This window comes from Notolabrus celidotus, chromosome 9 (genome assembly GCF_009762535.1).
Source record: "Notolabrus celidotus isolate fNotCel1 chromosome 9, fNotCel1.pri, whole genome shotgun sequence".
Taxonomy (NCBI): Eukaryota; Metazoa; Chordata; class Actinopteri; order Labriformes; family Labridae; genus Notolabrus; species Notolabrus celidotus.
In genome coordinates, this window is record NC_048280.1 from 9,821,398 (window position 1) to 9,837,114 (window position 15,717).

The following is a 15,717-nucleotide window of genomic DNA, read 5'->3' on the forward strand; positions in this document are numbered from 1 at the left end:
GTCACGGTGGGGAGAAACAAAGGAGTAGGACCCAAGACTTACACAAACTTATTTAAATGTCCAATAAACTACATCCATAAGGAAACACTGGGGAAACACAGGAGAGGCAGACACATGGAAGACGACGTTCAAACTGACCACAGGAAAGACGAACAGTGATCCAACAAGGGACAGGGGAAACAGAGGAACTAAATACACAGAGTAATCAATGCAGGTGTGGAACACAGGACACAGGTGAGACTAATAAGGGTAATCACTTAAGGAGGGAAACATAAGGACAGAAAGTAACTAACCTGGAAACACAGGGATCAGAACTACAAAACAGAGAACACAAGACAAGTCTAAGAAACATAAGAAAGTACAACATGAGACATGGATCACAACATCAACAAGGGACAGAAGGAATAACTAACACAGAATAAACACAGGAGAAAGCAAGGCATAAAACACATGGAAAACTGAACTAAACATAGACTCATGACAGTTCCAAATGTGTTTGAGTGATTTTAAAACTCTAGTGTTTTTAGGAGATAATTGATAGCATCCTGGTAAGGTTTTTATAGGTTCACAGCAGTGTGTGGGGTGGCTGTACACTTTTACTGATTAGTAATCTGTGTTTGCAGTTCAAACTAGGATACAATGTCCTTTGCTCTGCATCAAAGAAAACTCCATTACCCTTAAGGGTTATCAACTGTTGGAATTGCTGTACCCTGTTATGAGTTTTTAAGTAAAAATAATAGAAAAGGTCTGCTTTTGTGCTGAATACGTCCATGCTTTTTTTTTTATATAAACAGAATCTTAAACTAGAAGAACATTGGCCCAAAAACAATCTACAACTTTTAATTGGCCACACCGATCTGATCTCCAATCTTTACAATTCAAACAAAGAGGAAAATGTGTACTCTATTTTCAAACTTGTGTGTATATGATTTCCCACTGATTCAGTTGTTCATATTCACATGAACGAAATTAAGTCCCTCAATGAATTTTCAGAGAGTGTCAGCTTCAAATGACAAACAGCCACATAATGCATCAAAGTTAAACCTTTCCCACCAGCTCCTCCTCTGCTCTGCTGTCACATTCAGAAGTTGAAGACATGGATTGGACGTATGTCTGCATAGATCACACTGATCCATCACCACCGCCACACACAGCAGGTATCACTCCATTAATATATGGCATTTACTCCATGCTTATCTTCTCCTTTTCTAACCTTTTCTGCACTTTTATAATTCATAGTGACATTCTGAACGAATGGATGCAGCAGCGGAAACAGTGACAAAAGAGGGCTAAACTGTGCTTCATGTGGAATCTGACCCCGTCATTGCAGTTTGATTTAGAGCTCCTGCTTTAAAATCCCTTACACTCTACACTGTGTGTTTTGTACACTCACACCAAGGAGCTCGTTGTACATAATGCATCACATCCAGCAGTTTGGGGTCAGAGACTTTATCAGAGCCTCACAGAGGCTGATTTTAGAAACAAAGAAATGCTAAATCATGAAGCCAGAGTTTCAGTTATTAAAGCTTCGCAAATAACCAGCATACACATTCATGCATGCACACTTCACTGTATGTGCAATATCCTCAACTTAAAGTCAAACAAAACACAGGCATGTTTTTGCTATAAAGTACAATGGAAAGCCAATCACTGTCTAATACACAACAACTCAGTAAAGAATAGTGGAACCTCAAGAATTATCAGAGGGGATTAGACTTGTCTGCACAGTCAGCAAGGGATAGCACCAGGATAGAGAATGCATTGAGAGCAGAAACTGTAGCGTGCTGTTGGGTGATTAAAAAAAGAACAAATGTACTTCCTGTCCTCTAGCCACCAAAATGACTCCAAACAATGTTACATCTAAGAGGATACTGTTGTGTGTTTAAACAAAGTACTGCTTGTGAGCTAGTTTAGGCAGGCCACTGGAGCTGCTCTGATTTTACATTTCCCATGCATCATTCTCACAATCACCTGACAAACATATCCTCCCAATTAGGCTGCAGGATGTCCAGTGCTGTGCTCAAACTTTCAGCCACACCACCATTGGAGAATCCACCTGCACGCTCTGAGCCTGGGTCCGTTGAACATGGCAATACTGTATGGGTTGGGTTAGTACATTGGGGTGTTCTGCTAGTGGATATGTTGGACAGTGGGAGCTGGCATGGAGGGGGGGCTGCCCTGGTACGCCAGTGTTAACTGTTTAGCCACTGAGGTGTCGTGGCCCGGACTAAACGAAACATCAGTGAAGGGAGGTTGATAACCCCAGTGATGTGCTCACTCTCGCTGCCCATCTGTACTTTCGATCTCAGGCTTTTGGGGACATCAGGAGCCATGGGGTGGGCTACTAAATTTATCAGTAAAGGTCATAGGGGGATTGGTTTCTTTACTGAGCACTCATCGTTTCTTTCTGCAGAAGTACCTTGTGTTTAACTCAAATTCAAATTATCACTCTTTAGTTTCTGCATGTAAAGTTAATGTGCTAGAAGTGATGAGGTTCGGAGTCTAGACACAAGCACAAACAAAAAAGATGGAGTTGAGCTGACTGACTGAAATGTGTGTATTTGTTGGGGTTTGGGAAGCCAGCTCTCCGCTCCAGAACCCAGCTTCATCCCTACTACAGCATGTGCTCTGGATCCAACCTGACCTCAGCACCATATGTTAAAGCCTGGCTTCATCTATGTACAGTGAAAGGAGATTCAAAGTGTGTTGTTAATTTTTAAATACAGACTGATCTTGGTTTCTTTTCTTAAGATAAACATATATTTACAGTGTAATCCAGTACAACTATAATCAATTTATTGTAATCTGTTCTACTTTATAGATGGTATAAAGCAAAGTCACCACAGGTATGTTTCTGCTTAGCAATCCTTCACTAACCTTCACAGCTCCAATTTAATCTGGAATGTTAATGGATCTCTCTGAGTGAGTTAACCATCAACCCCTGTAAGTAGGCAGTGTACAATCAAACCATTAACAGCTTCATTTTGTGGTTTGTGATGTGCTCTGTTGTGAGACTACAGGATGAATCACACAACAACAGACAGCCCCTCTGGGGGACGGCACGGCACTTAGCATTCATGTTCATCAGATGGTTATTATTTGTGAATTTGGTAAACACTTCAGCTTTTCATTTGTCAACATTCCTACATTCAGCCCACACCGCTCATTTTCTTCATCCCTCCCTCTTCTCTTTTCTACAAAATGACAGCATGCCAACAAAACGTTTTCTCATGTTTGACTGACTGAAGGTAGGAATAAATAAAAATGCTTCAACTCTGGATTGGGGAGACTTTTTACTCAGAGGAACTGGACTTTAACCAAGTCTCACTTCTTCTATTTTTATATTTTTATCTCACTCTGCTCTATTTTGAAGTGTGGCTGACTGGCAGGTCTGAGCGTTCACACTAATAAAGGTTACGGAGAGTTTTCAAACTTCCAAGTTTATTTCTAAAGTAGACGTCTGTCAAAATGATCGGCTTCTACACACTCCCCAAAATACACACGCACACAGACAATTACTAAACACTCTTTTCTCTGTTATTTCACCAGACTGACAGTTGTTTATTCCTCACCTTGCAGCTGAAGTTCACATAATGAGGTGGTCCAGATAACAGTGGCTGTGGCTCCAATGCTGATGACGTGATTTCATATTATTTGGCTGCTGATTATGTGTAAACTTAAGGATAAAGCTTTGCTCGACAAAGAAGTAAGGACTGATCTCTGAGACAATAAATATATTTTTGAAGAAAATACATTTTTTTTTTTTTACTTTTCGTTGGTTTTCGGATCAGAACATAAACCCTATTATTATATTAAAGCTGTGGAAAACATTACAGTTGATTTGAACTCCTGTGTACAGTGCACACATGTGCAAACATGGAGTTAAGGGTCCTTGGCTTATTGTAGGAAAACAATGTAGCCACTCTAAATCTGCATGCAGAATTAAAGGCTACAGTTTTGGAATGCAAATCTGTTTGTTTGAGCTTTTGCTCTCAAGCTAGATTTACTTGATTGTGTCACTGACAGTCATCATCAGAGCTGGATACAAGATCTCCCTTTGAACACGACTTAAAGGAGCAGTGTGTGAGCAGCATCTAACTATGAGTTTGTTGATAGCAATAATAGACTGTATATAAAATCGACAGCGTTGTTCCGCCTTTTCCCATTGTACGGTTTTGAAGCCAAAAAAACCTGTTGCAATGCGCAGCCATTGAGCAGCCAGAGTCTGCACTGTAGAGAATTTCTGTGGTTGCCACAGTAATTTCTGTGTTGCCACGGTAACGAGCTCCTCCCTACAGCGTAGCGTCACAAGATCCTTTGGGGTTTCCCTTTACGTCAGCTGTCAATCAATGCAAACCCGGAAGTAAAACCCCCTTTTTTAAACTCTAATAACTAACGAAAAATAAACTTTTCAGAAAAAAGAGGCCTTGAACACAAATCAGTCAAATAATACCTACATATCACTACAACATACGGATGTGAGAAACATTCTCACGTACAAAGTGTATTTATTTTTTAAAGTTTGACTGCAGCCCCATTCAAATGAATGGGGGATGCAGAGTTTTTTACCTATTTTTTGACCTGGCCAGCCACCAGGGGGCAGATGCTTTGGTGGAAGCTTCACTTCCATCTGAGCGAGCTGCCCTGATAGCAATTCACTGACGACTACTGAGCTTGATTACAGGGGTTTAGAAACATTAGAAAAGCTGTTCATTTTTTAAAAGTGTTTATTTCTATTTCACATAAAACTTACAGTGTTTACATCAGTGTTTGCTAGCTAGCTTCCTTTCCTCACTTTCCTCTTAGTACATGCCACCTCTCAGTCAGATGAAAAATGTAAGTGTAACTCCACAGAGTTCCTTAACAGAAGAAAAGTGTTCAATCTAAGGAGGGAATATGACATTAAAGATGCAAAGAGGAGTTTTGCAGATGATTTATTTATATCTATACCATTAAAAATGTTAAAAATAAAACAAAATGTAACCAAGTGACAAAGACCGAACCAAAAGCCAAACAAGCAAAACCCTTTAAAACAACAGAAGGTCCAGTAGGAAAAGTGCTACCTGTGTACCGCTCTGAAATGACACAATGCTTCCCAACATCTAGATGTGTGATTGCACCATAATTCACATTCTTTTCAGTCGTCTCCCAACATGGTATAAAACGAGCCGTGCTTCTCAGTAGTGTCACTGCAGTGAGCAAATCCACTCCATTAAATCTTTAATAATGTTAATTAGCCTTTAGGCTTTGCCACACAGCAAGAGGACATTTTCAATAAATAATTCTGCTTTCTTATGTACAAAGCAAAAAGAGGATGAATCACTAGTTTTTTAGCGTTATGACAAACATTGAAAACAGTTATGGAACAAATACATACAGGTTTATTTGATGTCATGAACACCTGTTCCCTTTTAGATTTGCACTTGATCTTGACTTACATGTTTGTGCATTAGCTTGATAAATCAGGACCAACATGACCAAAGACTTTGAAGAGAGGTTCATTCATTTATGTCTTGGTGTTTTGGAAATTAAGTTAAACAGAACAAAGGGTAACAAAGTCAAATGATGGTGAGGACGTTTTCATGTAATACACAAGAAATGGAAAGTAAAAACATTTTATGTTAGGGCAGTATTTTAGTTTTCCTGTGAAATCCCTGGTTCATATATCCTGACAACAATCCAACATGTAAAGGCTGATTTATACTTCTGCGTTGAATCAACGGCGTACCCTACGCTCGGCGGCTTTGTCTTTCCCGCATTTACAACACTTCCGGGATCCCGGACATCGGCCGCACATCGGCCGGGTATTTCATCTCCTCCTTTCTTATTCTTCATGTAATCATATCTGTATGATAAACAGCAACATGTATCAGCTGTAGATTAACATAACACGCTCTGAATCGCTGTGGAAAAGTAAACAGATACCGTAGCGGGACCGGAAGCAGGCGGCCGGCTATCAGAGAGACCACACTGCCCTCAAGAGTTTCGGCGGAGAATTGCTGCGCGACACGGACACACCGACGCAGAAGTATGTGGGGCTCATGTCTGCGTCAGCCCCTGCTGCGTAGGGGAGACGCAGAAGTATAAATCAGCCTTTACAACCATAGACTGCATATAAAGATGGACAAAGTAACAGCTCCCCAAAATTGAAGCCAAAACATTTCAGACCAATGCTAGAATCTGTTCCTCTGTAGAAATACTGACCAGGGGGATTTTTGCACCAGCCAATCACAGACTTCTGCTCTAATTACATCACAAGTACAAATGTATGAGCACCAGTTATTGTCAAGTGATTTTGGTGTCACTTTTGCACTTCAGGAGGAGGTGCAGCCAAATAATCCATCTTTATGCACACTTAATGGTTACAACCCACTGAAAAAAAGACTCACTTTGGTTGACATGTTAAGGGTACTACCTAAAAACGCACCATTCTGATGCTAAGCTAATAGCACAGTCAAAAAATATATATTCAAATATATACATTTAATCAAGAAATACACCTCACATTGTTATAGTATGATGTTAGAACCAGAGCTTAGGATGTAAACACTTCCACTGATTTGAAGTCTATGAGGAGGTCAGTACCAACGCTGGGGTTAAAGCAGGGGACACAGACAGACATGCCGCCCTCAGAGCATGAGCTTATTCACAGGCTGTGCACCTTCTCTTACTTACACAGCTGTCCAACATTTACTTGCACGACATGGTAGCAGATTTTTGCAAATAAAGGAGAACACCTAATGATTTAAAATATTTCTGACAACTTTTCTTTATAGTAGTAACATACATATTTTTCTTTTTTTATGCTCTGTACACAGCTCAGAGCGGCTTTGTATAATAAACTACCCCGGCAAAGCGCTCCCATGTCTCCCTGTGCCTGTAAATGTAAATCGAGTCATTTAAAAACTAAGTTGATTTTTTGTCAGGTGGTTCTCTTTTTCAGCTTCTCTCTAATAGTTTTGCAGTTCAGGAATGTTCTTGTAGAGATCCAGTGAATCAGGGTTGGAGAAAGCTCCTCTTTGCGCCACCTCCCTGCCAGCGATCACTTGTTTCACAGCCACCTCTACCTTCTTACCACTGATGGTGTACTGCAAAGGAAAGAATAAAAGAGCCGTCATTCAAGTGAGAACTGACTTTTACAGCTGTAAGCATTGTGACAAGATAATCTAACAGGTTTATTCATATCTTAGTCAGATCTCTCTTACAGGAATGTCTCTGGTCTCCAGCAGCAGCGCGGGGACGTGTCGGGCGGACAGAGCTTTTCTAATGGCTCCTCTAATCTTCGCAGCCAACTCCGGACTGAAGGGCTTTCCAGGTGCCATCTTTAAGAACAAAATCACTCTCTCTTCCCCGTCTGAGTTGTACTGAGGTACGCAAAGGCTGTCAGACACTTCCTCAAACGCCTCCACTACAGAGAGGAGAGGAAAGGAGAGAAGAGTCAAGGACAAGGAGACCAAACAAAAAACATAGAGAGCAGATGAAAGGGAAGTAGGGGAGAGGAGATTCAAGGTGAAAAGAGTAAGGGTTAAAGAAAAGGAAAGAGCAGTGGCGAGCGAAAGGAGGAGAACGAGAAAAATGTCTCACCACTTACAACTTCAAAACTAGGCACTGAAAAAGCTTTCCTGTTGGCCAAAGTGAGAGGATGTAATTTTCTCTGCTCCACCTTTAATGTTCAGGACTTACCAATGTTGTAGATCTCTGAGCTGCCAAATCGGACTCCATTGGGGTTCAATGTACCGTCACTGCAGAACAAACACAGAGTTTAAGATTCATACCTCATGTGCATTATTTAGAAGCTATATTTCCCCACATCACTGAATGCACCACTGAAGAGAGGAAACAGTCCACTTTCATATAGAAAGAAGCTCTTTCTTTGTGCATGTTAACATGGAAACTGTATCTTTTTTCATCTCTGTCCATTAGTTCACCATTCATTTACTGTCAGCTAATCTGAATTTAGCCTTGAAGACAGTTTCCATTTATTGTGATTTTCTTTGAATGAAATCTTGCACTGTGCCATTAAGCAAATTAAAAGCCTTCCGAGGCCACCAAGCTGTGCCAAATTTCCAACAAAAAAACCCCCAAATTTAATTACTTTCATTCTCTCCCAATAGAACAAATTCAAAGGATTAGCATCTTAAATGTAATAACAGTAATTTGCATAAATTATTTTTAAACCTGTCCACTTGCAAAGCATTCAAAATAAATGAATCAATTAAAATGACATTCATAAAAACAGTCTTTTTTTCTAACATTGGGAGCTGTCCCAAGAGTTAAAGTTAATGACTGACCTTCTGCCTAGCATGACAATGCCTCCTGTCTTTGGGTTGATTTTACAGTAGTCTCCATGGGCCCAAACACCTAGACAAAAGGAACGCAACAAAGTTTAGTACACATCTGTATAAATATATAAATGTCTGGAAACAGTGAAACATTAAATAAAACCAAAAAGAAGCAATAAAACAGGAATACATTCTAAAAAAACAGCTATTGAGAAAACAATCAAAAATAGTTTAAGATAATGTATTGAAAGTTGAAACTGAAAAAATGTATAGTTTTACAAAAAATGTATGCTCATTTCTCATTTCATGTTGTTTCAATGTTTTAATGGTTGAAAATTTTGGACAGGCGAATTTACCACCTGGAGCCCCCTACTATGGAGCCATGCTGTTATGTGCAGACTGTGGTTTGTCATTGTCTTGCCGAAATTTGCAAGGTATGCCCTGATTCCCATGGTTTCCTCCTTGCATGGTTCAGTTTTAAACTAAATTTGTGGATGCAGTCAGGAAATGTTTTTGAGAAGCGATTTTGAGCCCATGCAGTGATTTCCACTACAGAGTCATGTCTGTTTTGAATGCCGCCTGGGCCTGAAGAACACAGCCATGCAGTATTGGTTTTGAGCCTTGTCCCTTTTGTATCTCTAGACTCTCTGAATCTGTTAATGATATTGTAGACTGTAGATGATAATATTCCCTCATCTTTGAAATCTTACACTGAGGAACATTATTCTGAAATTGTGTAACTATTGGCTCACTCAGTCCTTAACACCTCACAGAGTGGTGAACCTCTGTCCATCTTTACTTATGAGAGACTTGGCCTCTCTGAGCACCCTTTTTTTATACTCATTCATGTTGCTAATCTGTTACAAATTGGCCTCATTAGCTAGGAGATGTTTTTAGCACGACACAACTTTTCAGTGTTTTCTTGTTCCTCTTCTTGTTCCAACTGTTTTGAAACGTGTTGCTGGCTTCCAAATTAAAAAAAAAAAGCAGATATTTTTCATCAAATATAAAAACATGTCAGTTTCTGGGGCGCTGGTGGCCTAGCGGTCTAAGCGCCCCACATACAGAGACCATAGTCCTCGTCTAAGAGGTTACCGCATTCGACTCCTAACCGATCCCATGCACTGCATGTCTTCCCCCCTCTCTACTCCCCACATCTCCTGTCTCTCTTCAGCTGTCCTATCATAAAGGCAAAAAGCCCAAAAAATTAAACTTTAAAAAACATGTCTGATCAACATTTGATACGTTGTCTTCGCAGTTTCAATTAATTATATGGTTTATACGATTTGCAGACCATCCAAAGCTGTTGTTCTAAACATTTTGTGTAGTTTCCCACCTTTTTTGGAATTGGGGTTATGTATAAGGTGTTAAGTGCTATAATGTTAGAAGCAGTAGTTTCAAATGGGTTTAAGTGAGGCAATATTTATCCAAGATATTGTGTTGCATACTGATACTGCAGTGTATCAAAAGCCTTTCTTTTCCCTCTGGTTTCTTTGTCTTCATGTATTCTGTATTTAAGTTTGTTTTCATGTTCGCTGTTTGTGCTCTTACCAGGATATGTAGAAAAGTACGCTTTATGATATTTGCTCCCGTTCTCGTCGTTCCAGAAGTGCGTTGGTGCACAAGGGATTGGCTTCAAACACACAAGCTCCCCACTTTCTCCCCATACAGGCTTACCTACACACATACAGAATTCAAAGGAACAAAAAGTTAAAGGGCTCAGATGTACCTCAACACAAACCTTTACTCGGACACACAGCCTTAAACATAAACATTCCTGGAAAGAAACACACGCATACACACAAATCATTCCTAGATTTAAAGGAAATCACCTGGTTATGTACCCTGATACACTTCAGTGTGTGGCTTCACTCAGACTTCACCTCCTCCCTCAGGATGGTGTTATAGGCTTACAGACCGAGTAAAATAATCCCAAGCTCTTCCTACAAAACTGCCTTTAAATTATTCTTCAATCCACTCTCCTTTGAGGTGGTGGAGGCACGCCAGAGCAGCCCGCAGCAGGGATCGGGTAATGGGACTAAGGGACTACAATCAATAAGAAAGACAAAGAGGGCTTTGAAGACTCCCTGCGAGATAACAGCCACTCTTTTTGTTTGGAATGTAAATAAAAAGATTGTGTTTCCCTTAATTTCTGACCTGTGTTTAGCCAGGGAAAGTCCACTAATTACTTTCACAGCTTTTCAGCAGTGGCTAGCCTAAAATTCAGCCAATGTTTTCACTTACATCCATAAGGAGAAGTTTTGCTCTGTTAGCTAACAAGCAGCTACAGAAGCACACAGGCGGATCAGCAGTTTTTTTTTAACAGGCTTGTGATTTACTTCCTCTTTAATACATTTCCAGACCTATCTAGGATTCAAACAAACAACGTCCTCACAACCTCTTTGTGTTCCCTAGTCCCTGTTGTCAGTACAATAAAAACTGTTTTGGCTAACTGGGGAGAAAAAAGGGAGAGTGTTCCACTTCCAAGCACAAGCATCTCTCAGAACATGCACACACACTCTCACCTTCAAGGCTCCAGGCTTCCACACCCATGCCGAGGTTCCTTGTTTGGATCTCGCCCCGATACACTGGAACTGTCGGGTTCTGACCCATGAAACATGACACTATGTCAGTACCACCTGTGTAAAGAGATCAGGAGAAAAACAGGCAGAGAGAGAGGGAGAGTTGAGTTGGTTGCTTGTCTGAAATCAAACATCTAAGTTCAAGTTTCTTTCTGGGATTTTTAATGTAGCCTCTTTTATTCCATTATCCTGGCATGTATTCGCTGTTGTCTTTTGGGATGGTGTAATGTAACGGGGCTCATCAGCACCTTTTCAAATGGAAGCAGGTTCTAAAAAGGGACTAGTCAAAACTATAACCTGTTTACTACTTGCCCACAGAAAAGAAAAAGTAAAAAATTAACAGAAACAGCCATTAACACAATTTAAGTATAATGTTGACAGAAGGTATATAAAGTGCAAGGATTACAAAAGTTGCTGCTTGATAACCCACTTAAACAAAAACTGAATGACTCAGCATTTCAGCTCTAGTAAGGTCATAACGACTTACTGGTTACTGAAGACTTGAAATGAAGCTCAAAGATGGTGGTCGCCATATTGGCATTGCTGACTCACTAATTCCTGCCTACTCTGGAAACAAGCAAAAAGGTGAGGCCATCGCACTGCCGCCTGGTAAACAGCTACAATGTGCCCAACTGCAAGTCAAATCAGCCACGCCCCCAATTCTGTGTAACTCCATTATCCATTATCTTCACCGCTTATTCCATTCAGGGCCGCGTGGGGCTGTGGCCTATCCTAGCTGCTACACCCTGGAGAGGTTGCAAGCCAATCACAGGGCTAACATGTAGAGACAGACAACCAACCATGCGCACACTCACACCTTCAGGCAATTTAGAGTGACCCATGTCCATTGACCATGATTGGTCTGCATAACTCATTGTCTTCATATTATCAAAACATACTATCAAATTCATCCCTGCTACCAAAAAAAATACACATTTCAATATGGGCTCTTTTGGCTTTGGAGCCAAGCGGCAACCTTCGGTCTCAAAAGATGAAGCCCATGCGGAAGTGTTATAAACTGTAATTCATCGAGAATCCACTTGAGGCTGGCTGCAGAAACACCGGAAACCACATAGACATGAATGGGAAAAAGACAATCTTTGCAGCATTAATAAATATGTTTACAGCCTGGTTCAAAAAACCGCTTGGCCCTATGAAGCTAATTTCTCTATCAGCACACACTGTACGGGGGTGAATTTTTTTCTAACGCAACGGTTCAGAAGATATTAAGATTACAAGTTTTTGCCCAAATAAGGACATGACTGACTTGACTCCCGGTCGGGAACACATAGCTGTTGGCTAAGAGGCTCAAACTCTGCCCCTTTATGTCACTCTCTGCCTGGTTGAGTTCTACATTTCCAATATCGCTGCCGCCTTCGATTGGCTTCTAAACAGCGTTCAGGAACAGATGGGTGACGTCACGGACACTATGTCCATATTTTACAGTCTATGTTTGGAGCCAGCCTCTGGTGGACACCAAGGGAACTGCAGTTTAATGCACTTATGCATTGGCTTCACTTCCCAAACTCTGGAGATTGCCGCTTAACACTGCACCTTCATCTCCTTCCATTTTGACCTGTAAAGCCTAAATACTCTTGTTCCATCTGGTGACACAGTGGAGGCAGGCTTTAAGACCTATAATGCAGCCAGTCACCAGGGGGAGCTGTAAAAGTTGTGGCTTAACAAAGCATTACCTAGTTTCTCAAAGTTTGCTGGGAAGTTATTTGGCCTCCTATAGGTCAGTGTAGCTTTAAGTAAATCAACTTTAACTGTGTTAGGGAAAATTATGTCTCTTAGGTAGTTTTATTATGTGGCATGAGGTAGCTAAAGTGAAGCATCAAAGTGAATCCCAACCCGAGACATTACTAAACTTAGCACTTATATTAATCCTGTGTTTTGACATCACAAAGTGGCTGTGTTACCCTGCTCCACCTCCGCTGACCTATATAGGAGTTGCAGCACATTCTTGAGACTATGAACACACACACACTAAACCCGCACTGCTGCACCATCTATTTGTCTCTTCCTACCTTCCAATCATCTACTATTTCTGACACCTTCTATTCATCTCTCCCTCCATTGTTCTAACACTACCTCCCTGTTTGGTTCCCTCTCTGTATCACAGACTCCATCCATCCTTCTCGTTCGCTTCCTCTCAGCTGCTCCCTGCCCTTCTACCACTCCCTCTTCATCTCTCTCTTCTCTCTCTGTTCTTTACACTCGTTCTGTTTCTCTCTGTCTCTCTCTCTCTCTCTGCCAGGTTCTTTATTGAGCTTTAATTGGCTCCCAGGAGGAAGTGGAAACTTTGTCTTCTGATTAAACACACACGCTTATAGTGGGAAGACATGCAATTATTTTATTATTACACTCGCTTTAATGGGTGGGTACACACAAAAACACACACACACACACACATACACACTGAGTTTATTTTGAACCAAAAGCTGCAGCTGCCTTCTTGGGATGCCTTTCACCAACAGTCATTTAGTGTGTGTGTTTTATGTGTATACGCTATAGGGTAACTTGTCCTGCTGGTCTGATGTTTCTAACAGAGCTGACTATTCTGAACAGTTAAGAAAAGATTTTTTGAACTTCTCACTTGGTGTATATATTTGCGTGCCCGTGTGTGAGTCTGCTCTTGTGTGGAGGTGTGAGTGCTTTGAACATCCTCTGGAACAGTTTGGGGTCAGAAAAAGACGCCAACTGAGACTAACAGGCAAGTGGCAAACTTGTAGATGCACTTGTGCATTCAAAAAAAAAAATCAATCATGAGAGAGTAGACATGATAAAAATTCAGAGGAAGGCTTCATAAACAGAAATGTCCATTCTCATGCTGACTTGAATGCAAATGCAAACACAGAAGACTAAATCTCAGAACCCATCAGCTATCATCTAACGACAATATATACCTCAGGGAAGTATGTCCAACTTTTTGGGAATTCCAGTGAAGCTAGCAGTTAGCAGTAACAACTTCTCTTTTCCGTGCCCTGCATTGTTCACAGTCTAATAAAGAAACTTGGGAAGTGACCTTATGTTTGGATTTTCTTGTGACTAAAACACAAGAAATCTGATCAAGTTTTAAAACTTTTAAATCTCTTCTTAAAACCAATTTCTAAAGACTTGCTTTTATGTGACTTTATCTTTCTAACCGCTTTTACTTATATTGTATTATTAATTTTAATTTTTATCCAACTAATAAATTGTTTTAAATTGTATTTGATTATTTATCATCTTAATTTATTTTTATTTTTTTCATTTATTATTTAATGTTCCTAATTTCACCTGAACACTTTTTCTAATTTTCCCGATGTGATGTCGTCCTCTTATTCCTCTTTATTTACTTTATCCATTTTTATTTATCTATTTATTTTATTTATCCTTGAAAAACCTCTTCATTCTGTTTAATTGATGTGTATTCCTTTTAACCTCTTGCGTTGCATTTTGTTTTGCATTGTTAAAGTTCCTCCTCCCTATCGTTTGAAATCTTTGCTATGTTATTTGAACCGTGCTTTGTTTGTCAAAGCACTTTGTAAACATTTTTTTTTAAAGGTGCTATATAAATATAGATAAAGTTATTATAAGTTTGCCATAATAACAGCATCATGTAGGTCACAGTGGCAAAGGGCTGAACCATGCGGCAGATCTATTAAGTAAGTATAAGTCTGTGTATTTTGCTAGGCAGAGAGCCAACGTAGCATAGAGGGAGCTAACTACAGTGGCTCAGCAGTTTAGTGGTATTTCATGCTTGTTTCACCAACAACTCTCGCTGCAACTTGCAATATGTGCAAGGCTGATGTTTTGTGAGATGACAGAGCAAAATAGGCTTGATCAATTTAATCAAGCATTTGAAGAATATTCATGTCACAGAATACAAGTTCAACCAATCAAAAAGTGAAGCTGAAACAAAGCAGTTTGCATTGTCAGCTGTATTTGAAAGTCACAAGACACTTCCCAGTGACGGTTTGAAAGTGTGAAAACTAACAAAGGTAGTTATGGATTCTTTGTTCTGGACGAAAAAGGCCTGAAACTTGTCGAAATTGAAGGATTTTGCTGCCAACTTTAACCCATAGAATCCAGGTAGAGTTTACCATCATGTCAAAATGTTTCTGACCCTACTCTGCCTGAACTCTACAAGAGAGTATAGAGTGAAAAGGTGTTAAAGCAAGCTTCGGTATAGATATCCAGGGCTGTGACGTTTGCCTATTGTCACTCTAAGGACAGTGCAGTGCTACGAGCAACAAACTTCCACAGATCACACACAAAGCCTCAATTCAGACTGCCATCAAGGAAATGCTTGAGCAGTGGAATCTGTTGAATGAAGCACATCTATTTATTTAATTTAGGTTAACAAAGTTAGAAAAGCCTGATGTTGCTGTCCAGGCGTCATCCTTACATTGAGGAATTCAGGTTGTTGGTATTGGACCGGATTAAACTGGTATCAGTATTCCAAAGCCCAGGTATCAGTATTGGTATTGGGGCTTAAACAGTTGAATCAGTAGATCCCTAATACAAACAGAAACCAGAACACTTCCCATACTAAAATCCTTGCCCCTGGGCGAAGGTTCTACAATTTTATGTAGAGTCTGTAAATCAAGAATACAGAAAAGGCAACCATAAAGTCAAATGGAGTACAGAACAACCGTTCAGGGTTCCCACTCTTTTCCAGAGATCATTTTCCATGACATTTCCAGGACATTTTCATTTATGATCAAGCTGGTATGACAGTCTAAATTTAGTTCCTAAATAGTCTATTGTGTTCCTCTCAGTGGAAGTCTTCATTGAAAGACATGTAGATCTATTGCTATCAACAAAATCATCTCTTACATCCTTAAAAAATATAGCAAATTGATAAT

The 15,717-nt window shown here is 40.1% G+C and overlaps 1 protein-coding gene across 1 annotated transcript in view; it reads right to left on the reverse strand.

The window, feature by feature from the left end:
• Positions 1-4,709: 4,709 nt before the first annotated feature.
• The window catches only part of aacs (acetoacetyl-CoA synthetase), a 61,185-nt gene continuing 50,177 nt past the window's right edge, over positions 4,710-15,717 (reverse strand). The window contains exons 13-18 of the mRNA XM_034693021.1: positions 10,808-10,921; positions 9,834-9,959; positions 8,292-8,361; positions 7,684-7,742; positions 7,206-7,408; positions 4,710-7,088 (exon numbers count right to left, since the gene is read on the reverse strand). Coding sequence (XP_034548912.1) covers positions 6,951-7,088; positions 7,206-7,408; positions 7,684-7,742; positions 8,292-8,361; positions 9,834-9,959; positions 10,808-10,921 — 710 coding nt within the window. The 3' untranslated portion in view covers positions 4,710-6,950. The remainder of the gene's footprint in view (positions 7,089-7,205; positions 7,409-7,683; positions 7,743-8,291; positions 8,362-9,833; positions 9,960-10,807; positions 10,922-15,717) is intronic.